General features: G+C 31.1%; 3 protein-coding genes and 1 long non-coding RNA gene across 8 annotated transcripts in view; 3 read left to right on the forward strand and 1 right to left on the reverse strand.

The window, feature by feature from the left end:
* LOC148239101 (uncharacterized) overlaps positions 1–14117 on the forward strand; it is a 67416-nt gene extending 53299 nt beyond the window's left edge. For all 4 annotated transcript variants that reach the window (XM_088185303.1, XM_088185296.1, XM_088185287.1 and 1 more), the window contains exons 2-3: positions 9193–9419; positions 12559–14117. In XM_088185303.1, coding sequence (XP_088041429.1) covers positions 9193–9419; positions 12559–12915 — 584 coding nt within the window. In that variant the 3' untranslated portion in view covers positions 12916–14117. The remainder of the gene's footprint in view (positions 1–9192; positions 9420–12558) is intronic.
* Positions 14118–14926: 809 nt separating this feature from the next.
* Positions 14927–15754, forward strand: Polr2D (RNA polymerase II subunit D). Its single transcript, XM_088185352.1, has 3 exons — positions 14927–15021; positions 15301–15481; positions 15544–15754. The coding sequence occupies exons 1-3, from the start codon at positions 14961–14963 to the stop codon at positions 15716–15718; spliced, it is 417 nt and encodes a 138-aa protein (XP_088041478.1). The 5' UTR covers positions 14927–14960; the 3' UTR covers positions 15719–15754.
* Positions 15755–15957: 203 nt separating this feature from the next.
* LOC148239103 (protein FAM117B-like) lies at positions 15958–26539 on the reverse strand. Of its 2 annotated transcripts, XM_088185333.1 has the most exons (8): positions 26364–26539; positions 23116–23243; positions 22799–22982; positions 22596–22729; positions 22414–22522; positions 16986–17045; positions 16763–16866; positions 15958–16695 (listed from the first exon to the last, which is right to left on the reverse strand). In XM_088185333.1, the coding sequence occupies exons 1-8, from the start codon at positions 26425–26427 to the stop codon at positions 16501–16503; spliced, it is 978 nt and encodes a 325-aa protein (XP_088041459.1). In that variant the 5' UTR covers positions 26428–26539; the 3' UTR covers positions 15958–16500. The 2 variants fall into 2 exon arrangements, with proteins under 2 accessions (XP_088041459.1, XP_088041466.1); XM_088185340.1 differs by lacking the exon at positions 16986–17045.
* On the forward strand, positions 18919–22729 carry LOC148239104 (uncharacterized). The gene is made up of 2 exons (XR_015809487.1): positions 18919–19620; positions 21707–22729. It is a non-coding gene; the product is annotated as an uncharacterized LOC148239104 (long non-coding RNA).
* Positions 26540–26590: the final 51 nt, after the last annotated feature.

The raw sequence follows: 26590 nt of genomic DNA on the forward strand, positions 1-26590 counted from the left end.
CCCCCCGGCCTGGATAAACAAACGCGTTCTGTGCGATTAACCGTTCGGTTAATGCTTCTTACTTTACGTCAACTTCCCCATCGGACACAGGCACGTGAATAATAGACGCGACACGATATTGATACGATCGTTTCGTGTCGAACTATATTTTTTTATTATCTATTATCTGGGATAATTCGACGGTAGCAATCGAGGGCGGTTGATTTTTTTCTTCCCCAACCCCACGCATTATCGATCGTGTAGTGTCACTTTATATATTATACATATTACAGCGATCGTTATGAAATCATCCGTGTTACACGCTAATAATTCCATCATATACGTATTTACCACCCTCGGCTTATTTTTAGCGGTATCTAATCGCGTTTCAGTGCGAACGATGTGTTTGTTTGTTTATTAGTAGTAATTGTGTTTTTCTATTGGTAATAATAATAATTAATTGTGACGCAAAATATACATATATATATATAGTATGCGTGTGTTCTTAATGTAATTATTTAGTATTGTCGGTGAAGTGATACAAGTATATCGTCTTGTTTTTTGTGCTTTGTAACATACGGTAACGAAAAACGATGTCTGTGTTTCCCGTTTCCATCACATCTCCATACAACCGCTGTGGAATATGTAGCTATTGTTATTTTTTATGTTTATATTAATATTATTTATTTATCAAATGTATGCAATTTAAAGTGTCACATGAGCATTGATTTCTTAAATTCGTGTTTAAGTAAGTTTTCCTGCAAATGAATCTAATACAACAATAATATCAATATGAGCATTTAAAAATTAAAATGTTTTAAAATATCGATTCTTCCATGTGTATAAAATAATAGGAAACCAATTCCTAGTACACTTTCTAATAATAAAACCAGCTACTTATGTTGTATAAACAACATAAGTCCCTGGTATTACCATCTGGTGCCAGTCTATATACATTAATTTATTTTGCGATTGATTCGCGTATTGAGAAAATTTGTGATCTGTTAAAGTAGCTATCTATTAGACTGTTATTATTGTTACATAATTGGCATTATTATAAAAAAATTATGTAATACAGAAACGACGCATGTATATAAATAACAAACAATACTGACAAAATTATTCGTGTAGAAAACTGGGTTTTATCTTTAAAAAAAAAGATATTCATCCAAGTGAGTCTGACAAAAGTATTGAAACTATTTGAAGAGGGTTCAAAATTATCAAAATCATGGTTTATAACAGAGCTTTACATTTTTCTTCACCTGGTAAATGAGTAAAAACTATTTATCCCTTGTCCCTCTTGTCATAAGTGTAACATGCGCCTAATAAAAACGGTATTAAATAAACTACAGTAGTACCTCGACTTACAAACTTAATTCGTTTCCGACTGTGGTTCGTATCTCGAAACTCAACTTTGCAGTACATCTTATTGCTTACATAAATATCGAAATAGATACTTATACAAAAAAGCAAATATGTATGATCACACCATTCTTTTAGACGAATGTGACGTAGTAACAACAAACACTGTTCGGATAAATAGTTTCGGCGCGCGCGTTCGTGTCTTAAATCTAGGTTCGTATGTAGAGGGCAAACTATAAAAGTTCGTATGTAGAGCGGTTCGTAACTTACATTCAGAATATAATCTACATTATGTACTGTAAAACTACTGTGTAAATTATCAGCAGTGTTACATATAGTTTAAAAAAATTCTGACTGGTAGCATGCAATATCGTTTTTTAACCCTTTGGAAGCGTTAATCAAAAATAATATTTAATTTTTTTTTTTTTTTTGAAAAATGCAAATTTCACCTTGATTCTGTTTTTTAAATGTTCTGATTTTTTATTTTTTATTTATTTAAAATGATATTTTATGTTTATTCACAAAAAAAAGTTTTTTCTTGAAAAGCATTTTTTTACTGATTTTTGCGTAAAGAGATAAAAAAAATCAACTGGGCGACTTTAGTCGATTTCCGCGTTCAAAAGGTTAAGTAATAATGTAGTGAAACTCATGAAAGTATGGTGATGCATGTCTGTCACTTAAGGAAGTATACAAGTGCTCAGAAAGGTTTTTCGTTCAATAAATTACGTAATAAAATATTTTTATTTTTTTTATTTTTTTATTTATTTATTAACGTAATTCCGCATGAGTATAAAATTACTCATTCTACGGTTACATTTTATTACAGTTTTATGTTAAATATGAAAAATAAAAACTTATACATTAGAAAGTATAATAAACATATTTAAACTCTTATCAAAATAATAAGTATAACAAATTATAAGAATGTACATACACATATACATACATCCATACATATGCATATATACATATAAATATACAAACATAAACATATACACACATTATTTTTTTTTTTATTTTTTTTTATTATTTTTTAAAGTTCGATGAATTTTTTTAAAAAATATTTTTTTATTTCTTCAAAGTTATTTCTGGTTGATATTGGTAAATCATTATATGTTTTAAAAGCTATATATTTTAAAGAATTTGTTCCAAACTTTACTGAAAATGGTTGAGGGATGTGTAGATCATATGCAGATCTAATTTCATATTTGTGTTGTTCTTTTCTAATTTTAAATTTAGTATTTATAGTTGATTTTCCCTCTAAAATTTTTTTTGTTATCATTATTAATTCATATTTTGGAATGATAGTTATAGGTAAAATTTTTGTTTTCATATATATGTCTTTTGTGTGAGTATCGATTTAGGTTAGGTTTTCAGCGGAGCGTTATAATTTAGGTTTTTATTTAAGGACGGAATAGCGTAGTCCGTAACGTTTCAGACTAGTAACTCTGATATTACGGGTTCGAGCCCCGGCAGCGGCAATCAAATTTTTATCTATAAAAATGCGCTATTATTAAAAATATATGTAACAGGCGTAAACCCAATGCATTACAACGGGAAAATCTGTACCAACTGAGAAAGTGTAGTTAATACTTACTTTTAAATTATTATATCTGATTGACTTACTCAGTTGGTACAGATTTTCCCGTTGTAACGCATTGGGCTTACGCTTATCACATGTTTTTTTAATGATAGTGCATTTTTATAAATAAAAATTTAAGTGCCGCTGCCGGGGCTCGAACCCGCTACCTCAGAGTTACTAGTCTGAGACGTTACGGATTACGCTATTCCATCCTTATTTAATATATTATATTTCTTAATACATTTATTCAATAGCTTTTTAATAAAATCTACCTAAAAAATAAAAAGCAGCAACATACAATCTATATATTAAAACGCTCCGCTGAAAACCTAACCTAAATTGATCTATGTTATGTTTATGAATTTACAATATTACTAAAAAAAAATGGTATGATTTACATAATGTTTTGCTTTTATATTTTATTCTTATCTATATAATAAATGACTTGCGATAGTATACTAATCGAAAATGCGTACCATATGTACTTGCCATAATTTACCTCTGAACTATAGATATTACTTACAATATAATAAAAAAAATAGTAAAAATCACTGAAATAAACTATGCATGTAAAAGTAATATAACTTTATACATATGTAGATGTTTATAGATATAATACTTAGTCCCACTTCTTTATCTTAATCGATAAAAATCGAACGAATTACTGATAGTAGTCCAAAACTTATTTAATATTTTATTATAGTAAGTTGAATGGTATTTAAAAAAAATAATGTTTGATTTGACGATTTTTTGATGACAATCGCCTTTGATACACTGACAGGAAAATTGTAAAGAACAACCTTCAATAGACAACGCAGCTTCTGTGCAAAGAAACGCCTACGAGAGAATCGTGGCCGTATATGGGATACGTTGTTTTGTCACGTATGCTTGGGGAGAGCTTCTTTCTATAAGCTGTAGAGACACGTGGATTTACGATGATTATAGCGTGTCGCTTTAATATAGAACAAAAAAAATATTATAGAGAAGCATACACATAGTACATTTTTTGTACCTTTCACCAACTGGGACCGTTTTCCAATTACTATAACGTACACTGGAAAAGATTTCATAGACGATCGATAAAAATAAACATGTCTATCTATCACACGTGTGCATTCATACGTACTTATTCATTCACGTATTCATGTGCCGTTCGACAAATGTTCTAATTTGTATACTCGCTGTTGCTACTAGAACTCTAGAACTAGTCGTGTGTCCGTCAATCTGTATGGGTCACCTCATTTCTCGTTCAACTTTTACTTTTTTTACTTTATATTACACGAGAAACGCAGTTTGATATACTGTTACGTTTAGTTGTTACTCAACTACAGTAATCTCTCGACGATCGTGCGTCACGCGCCCTATCTAAACCAGCGATGATTTAATCGAATATTTGTTTATATTTATCGTCTCTTTTCCATTAAAGTTACGTTCGATATAAAAAATAACTGTTTTTTTGTGCATTCAAGGAAAATTGCGTGTCAAATGTCTTTATGCAATTATGATTAATTTATTTCCAGTTTATAAGATAAGATAATAAATCAATATGCTTTATATATGTATATACGTTGGTGGTTGTTCCTCTTTCTACGTAGATTAAACTACGTCATTTCTGTGTAAGGAGAATGACACGTATACGTGCAAAAACTACGTTTATTAACCAGTCACATTGAGACGCTCGATCGACAGGTTTACTTCTACTGCGTTAAAGGTAAATCTATAAAAAATACAGCATTTTAAAAATATTACATAATGTTTATTACATTTATATATTACTCATATTATATTAAAAATAATTTTACATGCAAATATAAATTCCTTAAAAACATTTTTTTAATAATCATAATAAAACATTTTATGTCAGCTATTTTATGTTATTTATCGATGCTAATATGTAAATTGTGACCTTTGATAAATATGCATACTTTATATAATTGTGATATTATCACGTAAAGACATTCATTTTCACACTTTGAAGTTTTTATTATCAAGTGTAATAATAATTATGTTTTATTATACAATTTTTGGAAAATATGTTTTGATGCTTATTATCAAATATATGCAAATATTAAATAATTAATATCGTTGAAAAATATTTAAAAAAAATGGGATCTATATCACGTGACTCATGGCATTAATCTTTATCTTTTTAATGACTTGATATTTCGTATTGTATGAGTAGTGGAAGAAGAACTACCAAACTTGTGGAATATTTATTAACCTATGTGTCATGCATGAGACTCGGGACGAATTTTATTGTTTTCATTCTCATGTAATTATTATTAAATATTATATTATAATTACATTCGAATAAGTGATTTTAAAATCAACGTTTATTTAGATTTTTTTTACATGCGTCAAAGTTCTAAGAATTTACAATTTCTATTGCGTATTCGTGAAGCGTGTTCCACATACTTAATTATATATTATATACTATCTATTGTACATAGTTTCACGTTGTTGTGTAGTTTTCTTTTATAATAAAATGTAGTCTTCGATCGTCTTTGCATTGCATTGCTTAGAATCTGCGATGAATGGACGCAAATAGATATTCTCACTGTGTGGTGGTTCACTGTCCTCTCGTTTTAGCGTATTTATGAACTCTTGCAGTGTCATTCTTAATTTTGATATAGTCTTTCCTAAATCTAGCTTCACTGTGTGATATGTTTATAAGTACGTAACAGTCCATTGTAAATGATTTGCGTGTATAAACCCTCAGGAAGTTTTTAGCCAATTCGATTCTGTAGTAGACAAGACTGTCATTGTCTGCACAAGCGTACTTTGATTTTTCTATAAAAAAATCAATCATAAATAATGATATTCTTTGGTGAGAAAACGTGTATTTCATTCATCGTAAATTTATTTTTAGTTTTTACAAAATATGTTTTTAAATTATAATAATCAAACACAAAGATGTCATAAAAAATATTATCACAAATATCTGAATTTTAATTGTGACACAACAGCAAAATCAAACATGTCTAATTTTATAGTTTATTCATTATATGTACGTATATGCAGAAGTTTAGATCAAATCAACATCTATAAAATAAGTGTTTGTAAATCAGCTAATTTTGTATTGTATTTCTAAAACTTTAATCTGTTTCAAACGTTTTGTATTGTAAATGTTATGCCTGCACTACACTCTCTGGAAGTTGGCCAAGGTTGGCCAAGGACGGAGAATATAGTGGGTTACTTCGGTCTAGTTCGGTTCTGCTCGCTCTAAAATCTCTCGGAAGTTGTCCGAGGCTACCGAGAACGGGAGATAAAGTGGGGGTAATTCAGTCGACTTGGCCAGCTTCGAGCGCTTCCGAACATTGTCGGCATTATTTTCCGAGTCAAAGGGACCGAAGTCGGAGCTGCTCTTTCGAGGGCGAGCGGTGAGATACTTCCCCTTTCGCTCTCTCGCGTGTTAAGTGACGAGAGTGAGAGAGATAATGATATGGTGTTTCGCAAACTGAGATAGAACGAGTAACTCGCTTCAATTTCAATATGCGCGTAGACTTCCTATGATTAACACGCACGTCGAGCGCTGCATCGTGGTCACGCAGTCAAGTTATAATACCACATGCTTATCGGGGACTTCAACATACTCTTACTGACATCTTTGAATATTTTAGGGCACCAAAAGGGATTAATTATATTTTTGATAGTATATTCTTCTAACAGAAATCGTTATTATATTTTTTTTCATATAAAATTAAATAATTAAAAAATATTAGTGGTACTTGATTTTATTAAAAAAATCGTTTCGAATATCATTATGTATTTTCCTAGATCGGTTAATATAAATGTCACACCATAACGAATTCTTAATTAGAATCGATGGCGACAAATTCTAGGATAGTCACAGATGTGGTATACGTATTCTGAAGTATGGTTTTTATGCCTTATGGCATTTTGTTAAAGCCGACAAAGATTTTGCGTAAATTGAATATTTACGACCGAAAAGTTTTCACTGATATTGTATTGGTGAGTGCCCACACAAAATTTTATAATTATCAGTAGCGTAATTTTAATAATATGACAATTTTAAAATTGCGACTATTTGGCACATTTTTCGATTGCGCGCAAATATGCCAGCTGTGCGTGACAGAAGCCGCCGTCCGGACATCATTCGCGACCGCCGTCCGGACGACATATGAAATTTGCGGCAGTCGTAGGTCTCGGCAGACTTCAGTTGTAACTTCGGTTCGGACATCTTCCAGAGGGTGTAGTGCAGGCATTACAGTGAATATGATATGTATAGATACAGTGAATATGATTTTAATTATTTTTGAGTTAGGATACGATTTTTTAAAGATTTAATAAAATTATATTTATGTTAATGAAACTATTACTTCACTAAAAAATAAACATCAACTGTAACATATACAATAAATAAGTGTTTTTCTGGTACACTATATAATATATAAGTATTATTTATTTATTTTATTATATTAGCACATCTTCATGTATTTAAATTGTATAAATCTTAGATAGTTAGTAAAGAGTTTAAATAAAAACAGTAATAAAATCAACTATAGAACATCTTAATTTGCCTTAAATGATGCCTTAGTACGTATTGTGTTAAATCTGTGTTGGTGCATATCTAGACTCCATATTAAATTATAAAAAAAAAATTGGGCCCCAAAATTTACGATGGCAGAAGTGTTCAATTTATACAAAACTGCATGCTATATGAATTTATTAAAAAAAATCAAAACAATTGTGAAGTTGTGGGTGATTCATAAGCTATCTAAAAAATATGGTTTAGAAAATTTCGAACGAGAAATTACAATATCAAGAAGTCATGGATTTGGAGACTAGTAAAGCTTCAAACTATTCATCAGCTGCCGAGAAACTAAACCAGTCCGATTCAACAGTCCTTAGACTACTTAAGAAGATTGGGAAGGCTTGGAGACAATGTGTATGAGTTGTACATGAATTAAGCGAATCCGTATGTTTCAAGTGCTTCTGAGATGAGAAATAGTTGTTGTACGACAAAAACGTCGTAGGAGACAGTAGTTATATAAAGGTCAAGTGGTAAAACCTACCTCACTGTAAAAAAGTTATTTTGTGTGTATGGTGGGATTGCTTAACCTTGACCAAATAATAAGTGATCAGCTGGATTTTAGTACGAGAGAGTTAAAAAAAGACTTGCACTTGTCAGCAAAAGTAGAATAGTTCTACAACACGACAATGCACATCCCCAGGTGGAAAAATTTACTCTCGATAAAATCGAGGAACTTGACTAGAAGGTTTTATCTCATCTGCTTTATTCTTCAGACATTTATTTCGATCGATGCAACACTTACATGACGGAAAAAATAAAAATGTAGACGACGTGAAAAATTTTTGTTTAAAAGCTTCCAATATTTTATAATAATGGAATTAAGAAAATAACCGAGGGATGGAAGAAAGTTGTATATTTTTTTTTAATATGGCAGCACCTACATTTTTTTATATAAATACTGTCTTTGAGAAGCGAGCGGCTTAACCAGATTTCGACTAAGTTATTGCTATATTTATATTTTTGTTTACGTCAAGCATGTGTAAATAAATATTTTCTGTCCTTTATAGGAATGTTAAAAATCTAAAGATATTGTATAACGTTGAACGAATAACATAAAAACTATGTCATTATCTACATACGTATATAATATACATAAGTATGTTAAATACAAAATTTATCCTTCATCGTTTTTGTTGAAGGACGACAATATTAACACTATCTGTATATTTGTACTAATTCATTCTAAAATAATCTGATTTTATGCAGATTACAGTTATGCAACTATATCATATTTACGTATTTTGTGAGATAAGTTCATAAAAAACATGAAAAGCAAAGTACAATTAAACACGCTTCATAAACGTATTCGTTATGCACAAAAGCGACCGATATTTACAGACTCGTCTGTGAACCCTCGCCAATCTTGAACATGGCATGTATTACATTATTTGCACGATTGCCAATTAAACTTTTTTATGTACTAATTTGAAAGATGAGCGTTTTTCACGCCCAAACGAATATTTTCACGGAGATTTCCGTGCGAATACGTGACGTTTGACAGGCGGACCAAATAGAGAGTCTGTACAGCATCTGAACGTTTTACATTATCTGATAAGATGGTTTATATGCGAATATGCCGCCGATTGATCTCGCCGCTTTCCGGATCCTTATCGCCGTTCGTAGAAGCGCTTCCGTCCGTCTCCTTCCGTTTCCGCTTATGTGTATGATTTATTTTCACCCAAATCTGACCTCTGTCTGTATTCGTTGATTTCAGCAATGTCTTTGGACGAAACGAGGCAATCGCAAAGGCCGTACCGCTATGGCATGGTTTTGCTTTGCATCGGCGCCTTGATCAACTGGCTGGGCCTGGCCGAGAACTACGTGGAGCCCGTTAGATACATCGGAGTGGCCTGCATCATCGCTGGAGCTCTCCTCATCTGCGCGGCCATGTGCTGTTGGCTGCAAGCCCCCGGGGCTCGCCCTCCTGCTCAAACTAGCCAGGTAAAAATATTCAATAAATCTCCTGCCAAAAATCAGTGTTTTTTTCTTTGATGCATATGCTTAGATCTTAAACGTGGAAAATTTTCTCTCGTTTTGTGTTAATGTTGGTTTAATCGATAACAATCGATTCAAGTATTTTGAATTTTTTCTCCATTAATCCGTAAGATAATGGTTTTCTTACACTACTCCTCTGTAAGGCTAAAAGAAATTTCTTTCTCTAATTGTGGCGTCAATGATAAATTTTCAATTTCTTCAATGGATTCTAATGATTTAATGGAACTCCCCATTTTACATTTTCCTGCTTTTGAAGAATAGCTGAAGAAGTCATTATTTTTTGACTGGTAAAAGATTCTGGATTTTGCAAATATTTATAGTCTGTTCTCTTCGATTATTTATTTATCTTTAACTGCCCGTTGAAATTTCGAGCTTAGCTCAGAATTTATATTTTCCAATTGCTTAAACAAAAAATTTAAGGCCTCTTCGGCTGGCAATAATAATCGTGAGACAATTATCAATAACAGCTGTTGCTACTTTACAAAAACAATATTAAATTTATCGAAAAAAAATAGCCCTATAACAGCAACGGGTTCTTAGATCGCATGTCGGCGTCGTTGCGGTGGGAACGCTCGGCAACGATTTTATTGCTTTTGACGTGAATTTTTGACTTCTGAGAAATGATAATTGTTTTTGCACCCTCCTATTGACCAAAATTCGGTTTGAATAGTCCGTATAATATCAGTAAGGATAAACAAACTATGAGTAATATATCAGATCCGACGTCTATTTATATTTTTTCTTCCGCTTATTTTCCCCCTGAGAGACGAGTGCTTAGTTTTTGTTATAATTAACTTTTATATAGGATTTAAATTAATCTTATCAGGAAAAATAGTTTTGTTATTGCTTATAGTTAAAGATAGCAAAAAAAACTACACGTATTCCAAAAAATACTAATAATATATTAAAATCAGCACATAATTACACATTTAAATCCGTGATTTTTTTATTAACTAAATGTCCCAACGAAATGTTTACTTTTGATATAAATATTACAATTAAAAAAATATCCACTTATGTAAAATATGAATTTAAAAAAGCTTGTTTTGCAATTCATAAGTCAAAATAAAATAAAATTTTGTAATTTCGAAAAATTTGGTACCTTGTGTTTTTGTGTTATACTTCAACAATAGAAAGCTAACTTGATAGTAATTGATAAATAATACTTACCAGTATCAATAATGAATACTAATCGTGAACCGAGACTCAAACGATTTATGATACTTTGCTTATTTCCTAGCACTCCACCGACACGCTTTTGCGTACACAAAAAACGTATATGCTAATAAAACTTGAAAGGAATAAAAGCAAATAGATCATCTCTCGTCCTTATTGCTCGCTTTCACGTATTTATTGAACCCTTGAAATATATGTAATTGACAATTCTGGTGAGGAAATATTTAATTTCTTAATACGTAAACAAATAAATTACGTAATCGTTTTTACATTCTAATGAAAAAAATATTAGAAGTTTTTGAGAGGAAAATATCGGCCCTTTTGTCTCGGAAAATTAGCATAATATTTTCACTTTACCTTGGTAGTCGTCGGTCCACAATACTGACAATTATTGCGAAATGTTACGCATTATATGCATTAACTTCCTCTTTCTCTGGAAATGTATGCGGTTTTTTGATAAAATAAATCATTTGTGGTTTTGAGAAAGGTCCAGGATGTTGAATGTGATGTCTGGAAACAGAACCGCCGCAGCCAAATCTAATTTCACGCTTATTATTATTATCATATTGAGATACCCTACAATTTGTGGTAATATTTATTACGTGATTTGGAAATTGTAGAAATCGATTGTTTGGTAGAAACTGTTTCTTTTAATATTTAAATTGAAAAAATTATGCTTTATAACACGGCGTATAGCATGAAATGAGCAATAAAAATATTTATAATGTATCACAAGTAATATTTATACAAAAATAGTATAGATACCTTTTCTACTTATATATTATTATAATTCAATTTATATATTTTTCTGTCAATATGTATTTCATTTACTGCAATATATGATCATTGGTAAATATTTTGAGTACTATTTGTCGTGTCTTTGCTAAGCAACCTGTTGGCTATATATTTACATTTCTTGTCTAGCATATCATATACTATATTTGCATTAGCACAGTCAGTTCGCGAGCTATCCAATCATTAAATCATAATTGAGAAAGAGATGGCAAGTTTTACGCCCATACTATTAGCTCTAATTCTACGTTCGATATAATTATCATAACTCCGATTGATTGATAAATATATTTTTATAAATTTGTTCAAAATATAAACAGGAGTAATGATACGTATATCCGTATCGCGTGCTTTAGAGCTACATAATAATATAGTAGGGGAGTAACCCCAAACTTGCCATCTCTTTCTCAATTATGAATATTAATTAATTTAATAGCTCTCAAACTGACTGTATTAACGCAAATATGAGTGTAAAGCTTCAACTGTTTTCGTCTGTTTCCATATATGTCAGCTTCCTGGTCGCTCTATTATTAGATAACCACAATTTATATTGCTGGAATTTTCCTTACATAAATATCTCATTTCAATGTTTTTGAAATTTTGACTACCTCAAAATTGAATTCCATTTGTCGATTAACACGACCGGTTTGTCAGTACGTTGTAAGTATACTTTCCAAGTATTTGACACTATTTTCTTAAGGAAGACCTCTTTATTGCAGTAAAGACTGTTATTTCAGTGAATTTTATCTCATTTGTTTAATTCTATATATTTTCAACTAGTTCTGCAGATATTTTTTGGGATATTCGCATAATGAAAGTAGAGCCGTATAATGGGACCACTATAATATAATTTGTAATGAAAATATAAATGATGCTGCCTTGTGTAACTCAAAAAATTATTGGACTATGTGATAGTTGACATAAAAGTATGACTTCAAGAGCAAATAGTAATTATATGGAAGGTTACTTTTTAAGTTGAGAGAGCAAAATAATAAAATAAACATCTTCAATCTCTAAAATATGATCTTTAAATCTCTCTAGCTGTAAAAAATAAATATTAATATTATATGTACCCCATCTGCAATGTTTGAATTAACATATTTTTTTTATTTTTTAGGTAGAAGACACAATTCACGTGATAACAGTTTCAAGCGATGAAGAAGTTATGCAGCAGAAGCCTCCAGACTACGATTCGGTCGCTGGTGCACCTCCGACGTACGACGACGCCATAAAATTGAACCCAGCTCATTTTCTGCCCTCCGTTCACTTGCCCAGTAATAGCAGTCAAACGCAATACAACTCGTTCGTCAGTCCTCGTGAGGTACAAACGAACAACGTCACAGAAGTCTATCCAGAAAGACAAGAAACTAGCATACAAATCGAAGCTACAGAAGAAGACTCTTGCAACTCCCAAAATGTACAAATACCCAAGACGCCTCCTCCGCCATATAGATCAGTCAGCACAGTGAGGTGAACGATTCCAACGAGATCGTAGAACCCGAACTGTGCACAGATTGTCCTATAAGTGACATCATGATTAATCGATACTTAACAATGTATTCAAAATTGTATGCATGAAAATAATTGTGATAAAATCTACTATATATGTATATTCTAAACGTGTCCAAAAACATGTGTTCCCCTAAACAACAATTATATTAATTGGTGTATTTATGAGTTACGGTTAGCGTCGTTTATATTTTCACATATAAATTAACTGCCTGATCGAATACGGCGTTAAAGAGAATCTTCTGTACATATAAAATAGTTGACCCGACTGACGACATCGCTATCAGCGTATCATGTAGATGTAAAGTACGGGGCAGATTGTTGATGTAATAATGTAATATTTGTATATATATTTAATTTTTAATTTACGTGCAATATATAAGTTTGGCGAAGTTCTTTGTTCTATAACACAATATGGGTATGCAATTTTTTAAACTTCAGCGAGGACTGATTATATGTGCGTTTTAGAAACGCTCAGTAAACCAACGATAGTAAATCTGATTTGTTTTAATCACTAGCTAAGATTCGCTGAACAATGTTTTCGGTAGCAAATTTAGCTTAATCGTATTAGCATTACATATGTTGATAAAATTATTGTGAAGCACTGAACCTAGTCTTTCTTATAATAAACTAAAACTTCACTGTCGCGTGATAAACATTTGTTTGAAAACACCAAACCTTGTTATAATATGTGTTATTATGTTATTTACTTTTATTTTTCTTGGGACCAATGCGAAATTTTATCATATCAAACTATAAACGTTTTACAGCAATGTGTTAAGTGAATGATGTAGTTAAGTATTGTTGTATTCTAAAACCCCTTTATGTCCATTATTGCCTTAAATGTTTATATAATAGTTAAAAATATTTATTAACAATATCCGAATAGAGTTTTTAAAAATTATTAATACATGCACAGATAAGTAAATAAATGTTAGTCATTTGAATACAAAATGTGTGACCATAGTTGTATAAAAGTAATGTTTTATTAAAAAAATGTACATTGAATTTATTATTGGCAGTACGTCGATCGAAATATGCATTTAACTACATTGCCACATTAAAATGTGATATAACTATTTATTTTAAAAGTCGTATTAACTGTATTACCTTGATTTAATGTCATAATATAAAAAAAATGTAATAAAATAAATATACAAAAAAAAACATGTTTGTTTTATTCCTATATGAAGTATAAATAAATAAACAAACAATAAAAAATTCACTTACACGTAAGGTGAGTTAAATGTAAAGTTGCGTATAAAAAGATGCTTATTACATAATTTATAGAACCAAAAAATTACAAAAAAAAATATCAATAACGTTAATAAAAGTTTTATATTGTATACAAGTATATGGATACCCATATAAAAATCTTTTGTCTGACCTTGCGGCCGCTCAAGCACACGCCTACTGCAACTTTTCGTTGGACCTGAACCACTTTTTTCGACTGCGGGTCAAAAATGCTTCTTTATTTATTGATTCAGACTATCGTGACCTGATAAGCTAGTCTAATGCGTCACGATGGTCAAAAGCATAAAATATATAACAATTTAAAAAATACATACAAATATCTATATGTATACATACATACAATTACATATACGCACACACACATTCGTATATACTCATATAACTTAAAACATTAAAACATGATAATAAGACAGACACAAATCATTTCAACAGGTGTGCTTGTCCCATACGAACTGAACCAACTCGATAAAATATCAATATCTCGTTGCAGACAAAATAAACCAAAAATAATTTGCTTTTATTAATATTTATTATAATACCTACTATGTGGCAAAACGTCATATTTAACAGCAAGCAGATGTTTTAATTCCAGTTCCGTCAAGGGCATACAAATACATACATTACATCTAAATACATTTTAACTAGTATGTATAAATTAGGTTAGTATATTATATTTATTATTTGTTGTTGAAAATATTTGGATTTTTTGTGCTAGCATCTCTAATAACAACTTGCGTATAGCAACACTAAATTAAAATGGCCGGACCTGTCGTTGATATTGTGGAGGAAGATGCCGCAGATTTACAGTTCCCTAAAGGTATAGAATGACTTATATACAATATTAGAAATTGGATTAACCTTTATTTCATTTCTATGATGTATTTTTCGGCTATACACGAATTTTAAGACAAAAAACAACAATTACATATCTAACTTAAGAAGTATGCAAGATACTTATTATTATATTGTAATTAGTAATACAGACAAAATTTTCTTTATTTTTGCTGTGAATTATATGTATTTTAAAATATGGTTGTCGTTGATTTAATTTATGTTAAAATGACATAACCTCAACTTGTATGTTTTGTCAATGTAGAATTCGAGAACGCAGAAACATTGCTGATATCCGAAGTTCATATGCTGTTGGAACATAGAAAAGCGCAGAACGAAGCAGCAGAAGAAGAGCAAGAGTTTTCCGAAGTGTTCATGAAGACATTGACGTATACGAATCATTTTCGAAAGTTCCACAATAAGGAAATAATACAGAGCGTTCGAAAGTGAGTATTATCATGGTAGTAATTCTTTTAATTTATATTATATTATTCATTTTCGATTTTAGTATGTTGATTCAGAAGAAGTTGCATAAGTTCGAAGTGGCTAGTTTAGCAAACTTATGTCCGGAGGCCGCCGAGGAAGCTAAAGCTCTTTTGCCATCGCTCGAAGGGCGCTTCGAAGACGAAGAACTAAGAATTATGCTGGACGATATACAAACCAAGAGAAGCTTACAATATTAATGTTAACTTAATTTATCGATTAAAAGTATTTCTTTATTTAATTTTTTTAATGCAAGGAAGAGGAACGAAACGGGTGACAGAGTCGAAAATAAAATCGATCAAAGAGCAATACAATATAAAAAATTATTATTCAATATCAAAAAATAATATACATAATTGAAAAAAGCTAGTGTGAGATGAGTATGTTGTAGAAACAGAGAAGCTAGGACGCACTGAAGGTTTCATAATAAAAAAAAGTGTTATTAATCAGTCTGTATATTGGATATGTCTGTACATACAATAACATTTAACTTAATGCTATTCGTCACAGAATGTTGTTATTTATTCTTCCGATATTAAATAGTGGAGATACTAAGTTTATTAAAAAAAATATTCAAACGGAACCTGCGTCTCGCCGCTCGCGAAATCATAAAATATAGACAATAATATAACAATCCGTAAAATTAAAAAAAATATTCAATTTCGATTCGTAAAAATATGTAAACGCGACCGACGAGCGAACGCCGCGGCTCCTCTCAAAACCTTACCGAAATTTCAACTTAAGACAATGGGCACTTTTGGTTTTGTCAAAGTCTTTTTTTGTAAGTTTACTTTTTAATTAATATCCTTGACTTTTTTTCATCATTTTTTTTTATCTAAACAGTCATTGTCAGTTAAACGTACATATATATAAATATATATAATAACAAGGATAAAATAAAAAATTAGAATAGGAATATATAGAAATACTCCTCCAAACAATAATAAAAATGTTCTCTACACATTTGGTTAAAAAACATTCGTCAGTCGTCTGAAGACACTTTATTCTCCTCTTGCAACGTATGGGAAGTGGGGGACAATAAAATCGGAGGCTGCAGAGGCTGGAATGCTGAGCCCGACGACGGCCGCAGTTGAAAGCCGATGCTCGGCTTGATCGGACTGAGATCGCCGATGGTCTTAGTGCTGCCGGGCGCGTTATCCGTAAATTTTAAATTGACCTGAAGATTAAAGTATACACATTAAACATTGCACTATATGAAAATATATGCAATTTTATTGCTTAACCTTTTCGCATCCGTCCGGAGGCTCTCTCGCTAAAAACCTATTAATATGAGGTGATGTCCCTAATCTATTGGCGTCGAGATCTGGCGATGAGCACACGCTGCCACCTGTATACAATATTTTATATTAAATTATATCCAAAATAATAATCGATAAATTTCAACATAATATTGATAAAAGCATAGTGTGCAAAATGAAGCGTAACATATTTTAAATTCAATTTGACCTGGCAATGAGCGTCTGTCGGGAGAACATCCACTAGAAAGAGACTCTCTAGATGGCGGTCCTGCAGCATTTATAGGAAAGTATTTTTAGATTCCATTTTTTGAACAGTTTAGTAGCGATATAAATGAACATATACAATATTGTGATGAATGATATTTGGTAAGTCTGAAAATTCACTTATCGAATATACTTTTGAAACCATTGAGCAGTTCATGCACCTCGATTACAACAAATGACACTATACTCTATTTGCGTTAACACGTTCAGTTCGAGAGCTATCCATTTCATCATTATTCATAATTGAAAAATAGGTGGCAGGTTTGGGTTTGGAGCATTACTATTAATTTTAAAGCACACAAACTAAAATTTAAACCAATGTTAGTATATCAATCATAAAATCCTAGAACGTTGGAACGAAAAGATAAAAAAAATGCTTCTAGCTTCTGTAAATTGAAGATAAAAACAAGAAGGTACTGTATTACTTTTCAACGATCGGTTCAAACATAATTTGCCATTTAAAATATTATTACTATTAGACAATGCTCTTCAGGAAAAAAGTCCATAAAGAGGAACATTTTGGCTATGAATTTCAGCATCGGTTTTACTGAATAAACCTTGCTCTTGGGATTAGGAAGTGATGCAACTTTTTTAAACACTGGTAACTCTGCTGTATCTAGTCTCCAATTACTCGAACCATCAACTACTTGAGTATCGAATAGCAAAATTTTAAAATACTCGAGTACTCTCGAGTATTTACCAAATGTACCAAAATAGCTATTTATTCAAATTCATGCACATATAAATAAATAAATAAAAGACTTATGTTAATTTTAACATTTATTTTAACTTTAAAAACAATAATGCATTAAATGTCTCGAACTTAATATTATTGCGAAGTTTTGTTTTCATTATTCCCACTGTGGAAAAAACCCTTTCTTGGTCTTATTGTCATCAGCGTGTTGTATAAGACTTCTAATTTATCTGTTCGCTTTTAATATACATCAAATTTTTTGAACTCTTTTTAAGTTTTCTTTTTTCCCTACCTTCTTTACTTTTCCCTTGTTTTTTTCGCCTATCGACAAAATTTTGTAATTCTTCTTGAATAGTTTTTTTTTTTGTAATAATATACAATCTTCTTCTAGTGATTCTTGAGAAGAATTAAACTCTATGCCTTTTGAAAACGTATTTGGGTGAATCCTTTCAAGAATTTCCTGGGCCAGTTGAATTGCAGCGTTTTTGGTGGAATATTTAAAGTTGTCATTTGAAATAGGAACGTTTCTCGTTTGTAAATAAATCAGTAAAGTTATTAAAGTTTCGTTTCGTAATCGACAATTTATTACTTATCAGAGTTCCTAATTCTTCGAATTTTTTAAATAAAAAAATATACACTCCTTCAGCATTCAAAAGAGTGGCATTATTGCTACTCAATTCTTTCAAGGCAGTTTTCAGTGGAATAAGTACATCGATTACATTTTTCAAATTACTAATTTCATTTTCTGAAAAAATATCCATATTCAAATCTCTCAACGTTTTATTCAATGGTGACCCATTGAATAAAACGAAACACTATTGAGATAATACGTCTTATCATGACGATCATTGAATTCCATCTAGTTTTTACGTCTAACAAAAGTTTTAATCTTTTATTTTTCATTTGTAAAACATTATCTTGTAAAATTGAATTTTTACCAGGTGATTCTTTAAACATTCTGACAATTTTTCGAATTTTTTCTATAATAGTGTCGATACTAGATGGTAACGATAACGAATAGTATTCATCTTCAATCATTTCTATGTTTTCTGAATCGGAAATTAAATCTTGAGATTCTTCAAAATTCTCTTCCTCAATATTATCATCAATGAAATCGTCTTCATCATCGCTGTTCCCTTCTTGATTCTCGCGCAGATTAGTTTTCTTTTGTGTGGTACTCGATAAAATACTCGATTCTCGAGTACTTGAAAAATAGAAGAGTATCGAATACTCGATTACTCGAATTGGAAACCCTAGCTGTATTCCATGGTCCCTAGCATTGAAATAGTAGTATCACTAATTGAGTAAAAAAGCGTTCTTTTATACTTTCCAAATATCACCCGTAAATAAAATAAAACTACATTTTGACTGGGAGTTAATACTTAAGACTCAAACAGAAATAACACAACTTTTATTGCAGATTCAACTTGTATTGAATTTAGTCTCTATAAATGCACTAGTGCTTCCAAGCCAGTTAAAACCGATTAACCAGTTTTTCAGTCATTTTTAAAAAATGAAAACTGTATTTTTGGACTCGGTTAACCGGATTATTAAGATTATTTTAATGAAATAAATAATATTAACTTTTTGTCAAAAATTATAAATAACGTACAAAATTAATGAATTAATTCTTAAGCGAAGCGACAGCAATAGGACTACCGTTTCTCAGAAAAAAGATTTTTTCAGGTCATTTTTTGTGAAAGGTTCGGCCAATACCTGATAAGTAGTCTGCTGGTTGAGGTAAATATTCAAATAACCAATATTCTACGGCAGTCGAGTACCCTTTCAATTATGTTGGAGATTAGAAAAAATTTAATGATAAAGATAATCAATACGTGTAAAAAGTGGATAGGAAGAAAACTAAGAAATTTGTAATTTTAATGTCGTTTAACCCATACGTCACGGTGCCTCGAAATGAAAAATGACATCCGATGGGGTCGCTCAACTCCCCCAAACATTTCAAGTCAAAATATTGATGAATTCTTCATCAAATATATTTAAAAATGGATAATTCTAAGTATAAAATTTGTTATTCATGATAAGCTTCATCATCTGGTCAATATTTAGGATTTTTTAATTAATCATTACGACGCAAAAAGCGACGACGTAAACGCCGAGATTTCACTGCAGACTAGCTTTGCAGGTATACGAATGACCGCCGCGCGCTCGGTACATAAAACTACGGAGTAACCAAAAAAAATAAACAAGTATTTCATTTATTTATTATTTAAATTTTTGAAATAAAAAATTGTTGCAACATTTATGTTGTTAATATACAAAAAAGTCAATATATAAATACTATTTTGAAATTAAAATATAAATTTGAAAAAATAAAACACATTTATTTTATAAACACAAAAAAATTCTAGTGTAACACTAAAAAATATGTTTATCTTATACATATATATATTAACATTTTATATTAATTTCAAATTTGTAAAAACTTTTTTCAAGCACACCTTTCTTTCGGATTGTGATATTTTGTGCAAATGATTATCTATAAAAGTGAGAAATGACATTTTTGCTAATACGAGTTTATTGATATATAATTCAATTGCAATCAAATATTCACTCACCATTGTAATTTTCTCCACCGTAATGGGAAATCTTCCAGGCAAACTGAATTCTTATCCATAAGTTTTTATGTGTATCGTGCTAATAATTTAAAAATAATAACTCGAAAAAATTCTCATTTTCTAAAAAAATGTGTCATTTCTGAGATTCGGTACTTCCAGTGAGCCAGTAATATCTGACGGGAGATAATATTTACTCAAAAAAATATGTTATGATTTCCTTATAACAGGATAGAAAAAAATACAATATAATCTTACTAATCTGACAATCTTAAAATTCTCAGTAATCCAATATTATCTAATGGTTAATGGTAAGATAAATTTTTAGTGTTTTGTACTTTTTATATATGTACATCGTATTTTTTATTTTCTGTAATTTGACTTCATTTCTAAATAAACTCTTTCACATTGGCATTCGTGTCCTTGCCAACAGTTAGAGGGCGAAATATTTCTCTGATTGCGGCTATAAAAATTGAAGGAATTGGCTAGAGAATCATTCAAATCGATTAAATTTGGTGGACGTTATGCATGTATATGTACACGAGTATGTAGCCACAGTTACTTTGGCAAATTGTAATAAATATTATATGAATACATATAAGAAATAACCTGCAGCTGCTCGGAAAAATAAACTATAAATTGTGATTATGTACACGTGAGTACAATAAAATGCATTTATTAAAAAATATCTTCTCTGGTCAAACGATCATCAAATCTGAGCATCGAAAATCTATCTCTAGTCATGGCCGCTGAATAAAAATATTGTTTGAACAGTTCGCTTGTTGTCCATAATTCTTTGAACTGTATTTTACCCCCATTCAATCCTCCAGAAGATAATAGGATGCCTATAAACGCTTCAACTTCGATACGATTTACGGGAGAAATGTATTTTTTGAAATGTATTATCAATATCGATATCGCTATCGTATTTGCTACTACTCTCGTCAGAATCTTGCAAAATTCTTAGCAACTCTTCGTCAGTTACAAGCCGATCAGCCATTTTACAATTTCAAAAGTAACGTGAGAAATAAAATAACAATAACGATCGAATTTGGTGGTTCAATTCGTACTGTATGTTTTTTTGGGGAACGGTGTAGTTTGCGATAAAGCGTTGAAAGAACCGCGTGGAGGGGGCGCCGCGCGAAATTCTTAGAAGGCGAATTTCTCTAAAAACTGACTCAGGTATACAAATCACGCGGCGACAGTAGCGATTAGAGTTGATTTTATTTTTTTCTCGCGATTGGAGATAATAAAGTACAATGATTATTTTTAATATTAATTCTTTAAACTATTTTTGACAAATACAAAAAGTTTGCGACAAATAGGATTTATATTAAATAAGTTATTTGAGAAAAACCAAAAAGTTGGGGGAGTCAATAGACCCCACAGGCACGGAAGGGTTAATGTTTCTGATATTTTTGTATAATAATATTTTTAATATATTCTCTCCAAATTTTAGTTATGTGTAAAACAATAATCTATTTGTATTTTTCTTTACAATAAATTAGTTTTATTTTAGTTTTTTAGCGGCCAGTATAGAGAAGACACACTATAACTAACAATTAAAGTTGAATGAAAATAAAAATTGAGTAAATCGAGTGTTTCAAATGCTTGGTGGCATCAAACTGTACTTTGGATAAAGAAATACGTGTATGAATTCTGACCGAACGTTGCGCTGTTATATATGGATGGTATTGCTATATAAATGATACTTGCATTGTACTCATATTTAGCATGAATAAGCTTGAGGTCTTCAGAATAGTGTTAAGACCAATGGTATGGAGTTTGTGAATCAAATGTATAAAAGTAACAACCGCCACTCCAAATGACACATTAAACAAACTAAAAAGCCACAAAGTGTACTCTGGCTATGTACAGAACCATCAACTACTAATGGAAGGAATACAATAGAAGACAAGCACTGGATTGGAAAAACATCTGCAAAAGACTAATACAATCTTGCTTATGTTAAGAGTACGGTATAAATAATCCGGAAGAACAATAATAATAATCAATATTAAATAACACCTGTATTACAAAATCATTAAATAATCTTAACAAAATTGTTTCTACAAGGAGTAAGAAGATAAATTACAACAAAATACCTGACGAGTGTGTGCTGTGAGATTGCCTATCATGATGAGCCGGAGTCTGAGTGTTGACCGATCTTCGCAACAGCTCCGCCAACGGCGCACGATGACCCTCGGGAGTGATCTTCATTATTGAAAAAAAAGTACATACGAGTTAAACAATTACGATAGACGATCTATAATAAATAAATAATAACCTTATCCCTGTTCTTTTCCAGCTGATGTGAAGGCGTCGGACAAAGCACCAACCGCTCTATCTCCTGATTGAGTCCTTCGACTGAGCTTCTGGCAGCTCGCAGCGGCACACCGTTACCGGATTTTAAATTTTGAACTAGAAGTTAAATGGCAACGTTATTAAATCAATATTAAATCGTTTTAATTGTCGATATTAAAAGCTTACAGAAAACGGGACTCATGGTTTGAGAACCGTGCTCCGTGGCGTGCGTCGAAGCCGGCGGACGGTAGATGGGAGGTATCCTTTGAAAACGGTGCCTCAAAAATCTATCAAACTTATCCTCTGAATTACTTCCTACTGTTGCAGTCATTATCATACTATTCGATACTTTATTAGGATATTCGTCAGTCTGAAACATAACAATGATAAACAAAAAGATAACATTGACATAGGTCGATTAAAAATACAGGTGAGTTGATAAAGATTAATTTCAGTCTTTATTGTCCCACCTTGTAAGTATTATTTTTATACGCAAAGGGTACCTGGGTGGCTTTGTTGACCTGCAGCAACTCCACAGAACCATAGTAAGGATCGCGCAGCAAATTTCCTCTTTGATAAATAGCGTCTAAAGACGACGTGCGTCTGATGGTGCTCAAACTTTCTGTTTTACCTGATGTAAAATTTATTCAATTAAAAATACAAGAGTATTAGATAAATAATCTGCAAACCTATTAAATAGAAGATATAATACATATTCCAGTTTGAGATAGAAGGCGATATTTACCAACTATATATATACATGTAGGATTAAGTTAGTATATAAGCCGTAGGATTAAGTTAGTATATAAGCTGTAGTATTAAGTTATTATATTGTATACTGGGTTATGGCCAACATAAACATTGTTAAGGCCGAAAGCGTGCCTATAAAGCAGTCTGTTTGCTGCAAAACGCTCTTCTTTCGCTGGCAGCCGGCAGTCGTATGGTGAGGACTGGCGCTAACCCGTCCTACCGCGACGCCGCTGCAAATATGGATTTAGAAGCAAATCCAATACAAAATACGCTGCTTTTGATTTAATTAATGAAATACAACAACACCTTAATGATAAAAATAAAACTTCAGCAATATTTATAGATTTAAAAAAAGCTTTTGATACAGTAGATCATAACATACTATTAAAGAAATTAAACCATATTGGAATAGTTGGACCAACACTAAATTTATTAAAAAGCTATTTAAATAATAGACAACAAGTAGTAGTAATAAATGGTATCCAAAGTGAATATGAGGTGGTCAAATGTGGAATTCCACAGGGTTCTATTTTAGGTCCATTACTATTTAATTTGTACATTAATGATTTAACTCTATGCAAACTTACAGGAAGGATTCAACTGTATGCTGATGATACAGTGTTAATATATAACTCTAAAACATATAAAGACATGCAAAACAACATGCAGAATGATTTGATCCATATTAATGAATGGATGAGACTAAACAAATTAACAATTAATGAAAAAAAAACAAATTATATGATATTTAATGATGATGGTAACATTTCTCTTAATGTAAATAACTCTCTAATTACAAAAAGTGATAATATAAGATTCTTAGGTCTGCTGTTAGATAAAAATTTAAATTTTTATAATCATATTGATTATATAATAAAAAAAATTTTACCAATGTCAAAAATTTTATACAGGTTTCAAAATATTTTATCATATAAAACTAGATTAAGCATTTATTTTTCACACATTCATAGTCATCTAACATATATGTCTTGCGTCTGGGGGTTTACAAGTAAGTTTAAAATAAAATCACTTCAGGTGATTCAAAATAGTGCCATAAAAAATTTATTAAATTTACCGTTTGACACTCACACTAAAGACATATATATAAAAACAAAAATTTTACCTATAACTATCCTTCCAAAATATGAATTAATAATTATAACAAAAAAAATGATAGAGGGAAATTCAATTATAAATACTAAATTTAATATTAGAAAAGAATTACACAAATATGAAATTAGATCTGCATATGATCTACACATCCCTCAACCATTTTCTGTTAAGTTTGGAACAAATTCTCTAAAATATATAGCTTTCAAAACATATAATGATTTACCAACATCAATCAAAAATAACTTTAAAGAAATTAAAAATTATTTTTTAAAAAAATTCATAGAACTATAAAAAAAAAAAAAAAAAAAAAAAAAAAAAATGTATATATATGTTTATTGTTTGTATATTTGTATGTATATATGCATATGTATGGATATATGTATATGTGTATGTAGACATGAAACTGTAAAATAAATGTAACCGTAGAATGAGTAATCTTATACTCATGCGGTATTATGTTAATAAATTAAAAAAAAAAAAAAAAAAAAATAAACAACGCCACGCCACATCGTTCTTTCATTCCACTTTCGAACCTCTACCGGATCCCTTGAGGCTCCACTACATACATATATGTATATAAATCGGTTTCCATGAGACTCCAAAAATATTTTTATGGGTGCGATTTGACAGGGAATTGTTTCGAGAGATATATGCACTTTAATGAATACTTTGTTCCATAAAACGAATTTTTTGTACATTTATATAAGGTAAATCTTCGGAATTTTTCGTCGGAAAAAGGATTCGTTGCAAAGAGTTATTCATGGGGTGTTCACTGTTTTTGTTTCTGACCAATGCTCGCTCGCTCTATGGAACAATTATTTTACATATTGCTCATTTAAATTGTTTTTTATTTTTATGATGCTAGAAAAATATTGTATTTTGTCGGAAAATATGAATAGCATTTGACACTTCCTTTTCACTATTTGTTCAGTTTAAAAGTCAAGATAATAAGTCGTAGTCCTTTAAATTTTTCTAAGTGAAAAATACGGAAAGACCGTGACTTTTCACAGAATTTTTAATGTGTATGGTAGAGATGCAACTAATGTGCAACATACTGAAATTTCTTTATTTAGAGATATTTTATAAATATATTTTTGAGTATCTTTGGCTATTTTTAAAATGATATGATTGATATAAATATTAAGAAAAAGTTTAAAAAAATATTTAGTAACATTGGGAGGATTTACACATCAACGATGATATACCTATAATTTAAATATATACAGGATGCAAAGTATGTAACAAAGTCGATCATTATAATGAAGGACAAAGAAAATAGAGGGTTATTAAATTGTTTGTTGCGTGTGTAGTATTTTGTTTTAGAAAAAGTATGGAAAATTATGCTTTAACTGCTGACTTTCAAGTTTTCTTTGCGTTTTTCATACCTTTAATTGGGCTTTCAATATTATCTTTATCTAAATCCAGTATTGTGATAACTCTGGCAATTTCAATCAAACTGTAAACATTAAAATTTTGACAAATGCAGAATTTTGTGTGTTGTACAATACATTGAATGGAATTAAAAATATATATACTATTTTTAATATATTAAATAATAATTTAATATCAATAGGTAAAAATGTTTTTTTATTCATCCAGGCGTAGGGATAGTAAAGAGCAGAGGGCACCACCTCTCGAAACATGTATTACATCCATATGTATATGTATAAATAATAACTAGCTGAATGAACATAACAAGCAATAACAAGCAAAGCAAGATGACTACGGTCATCAATCGGAATCGGTTAATCCTATTAAACGAAATAATTATTGTTATATTTGAACAACATTACACTTTTATGTATGGTCGCTATTAATCTAAGACTTTCTAAAGAACGAACGCCTTATAGAGCGAATGAAATTTTTCTAGACAAAGGGAAATAGTCACCTCTGAAGAGGGCGCCGGGGCTGCGTCGGCCGCGCGCGTGCCGGGGGCGCCCCGACGCCCACATCGGCGGCCGCGGTCAGCTGCCTCAGTCACCGCCGCCACCGACGCCGACAACGACGCCGACACCGACGACCGCGGCTAACTTCGGCTACAGCTGCGGCCGTCTCCCACGGATTGACAGCTCGCCGCGACGCACTTTGGCCAAAGCGCCGTTAAAATTGACCATC

The sequence above is a fragment of the Plectrocnemia conspersa genome, unplaced genomic scaffold, assembly GCF_051122295.1.
Source record: "Plectrocnemia conspersa isolate PC_06_02 unplaced genomic scaffold, ASM5112229v1 ptg000001l, whole genome shotgun sequence".
In the NCBI taxonomy this organism is placed as follows: Eukaryota; Metazoa; Arthropoda; class Insecta; order Trichoptera; family Polycentropodidae; genus Plectrocnemia; species Plectrocnemia conspersa.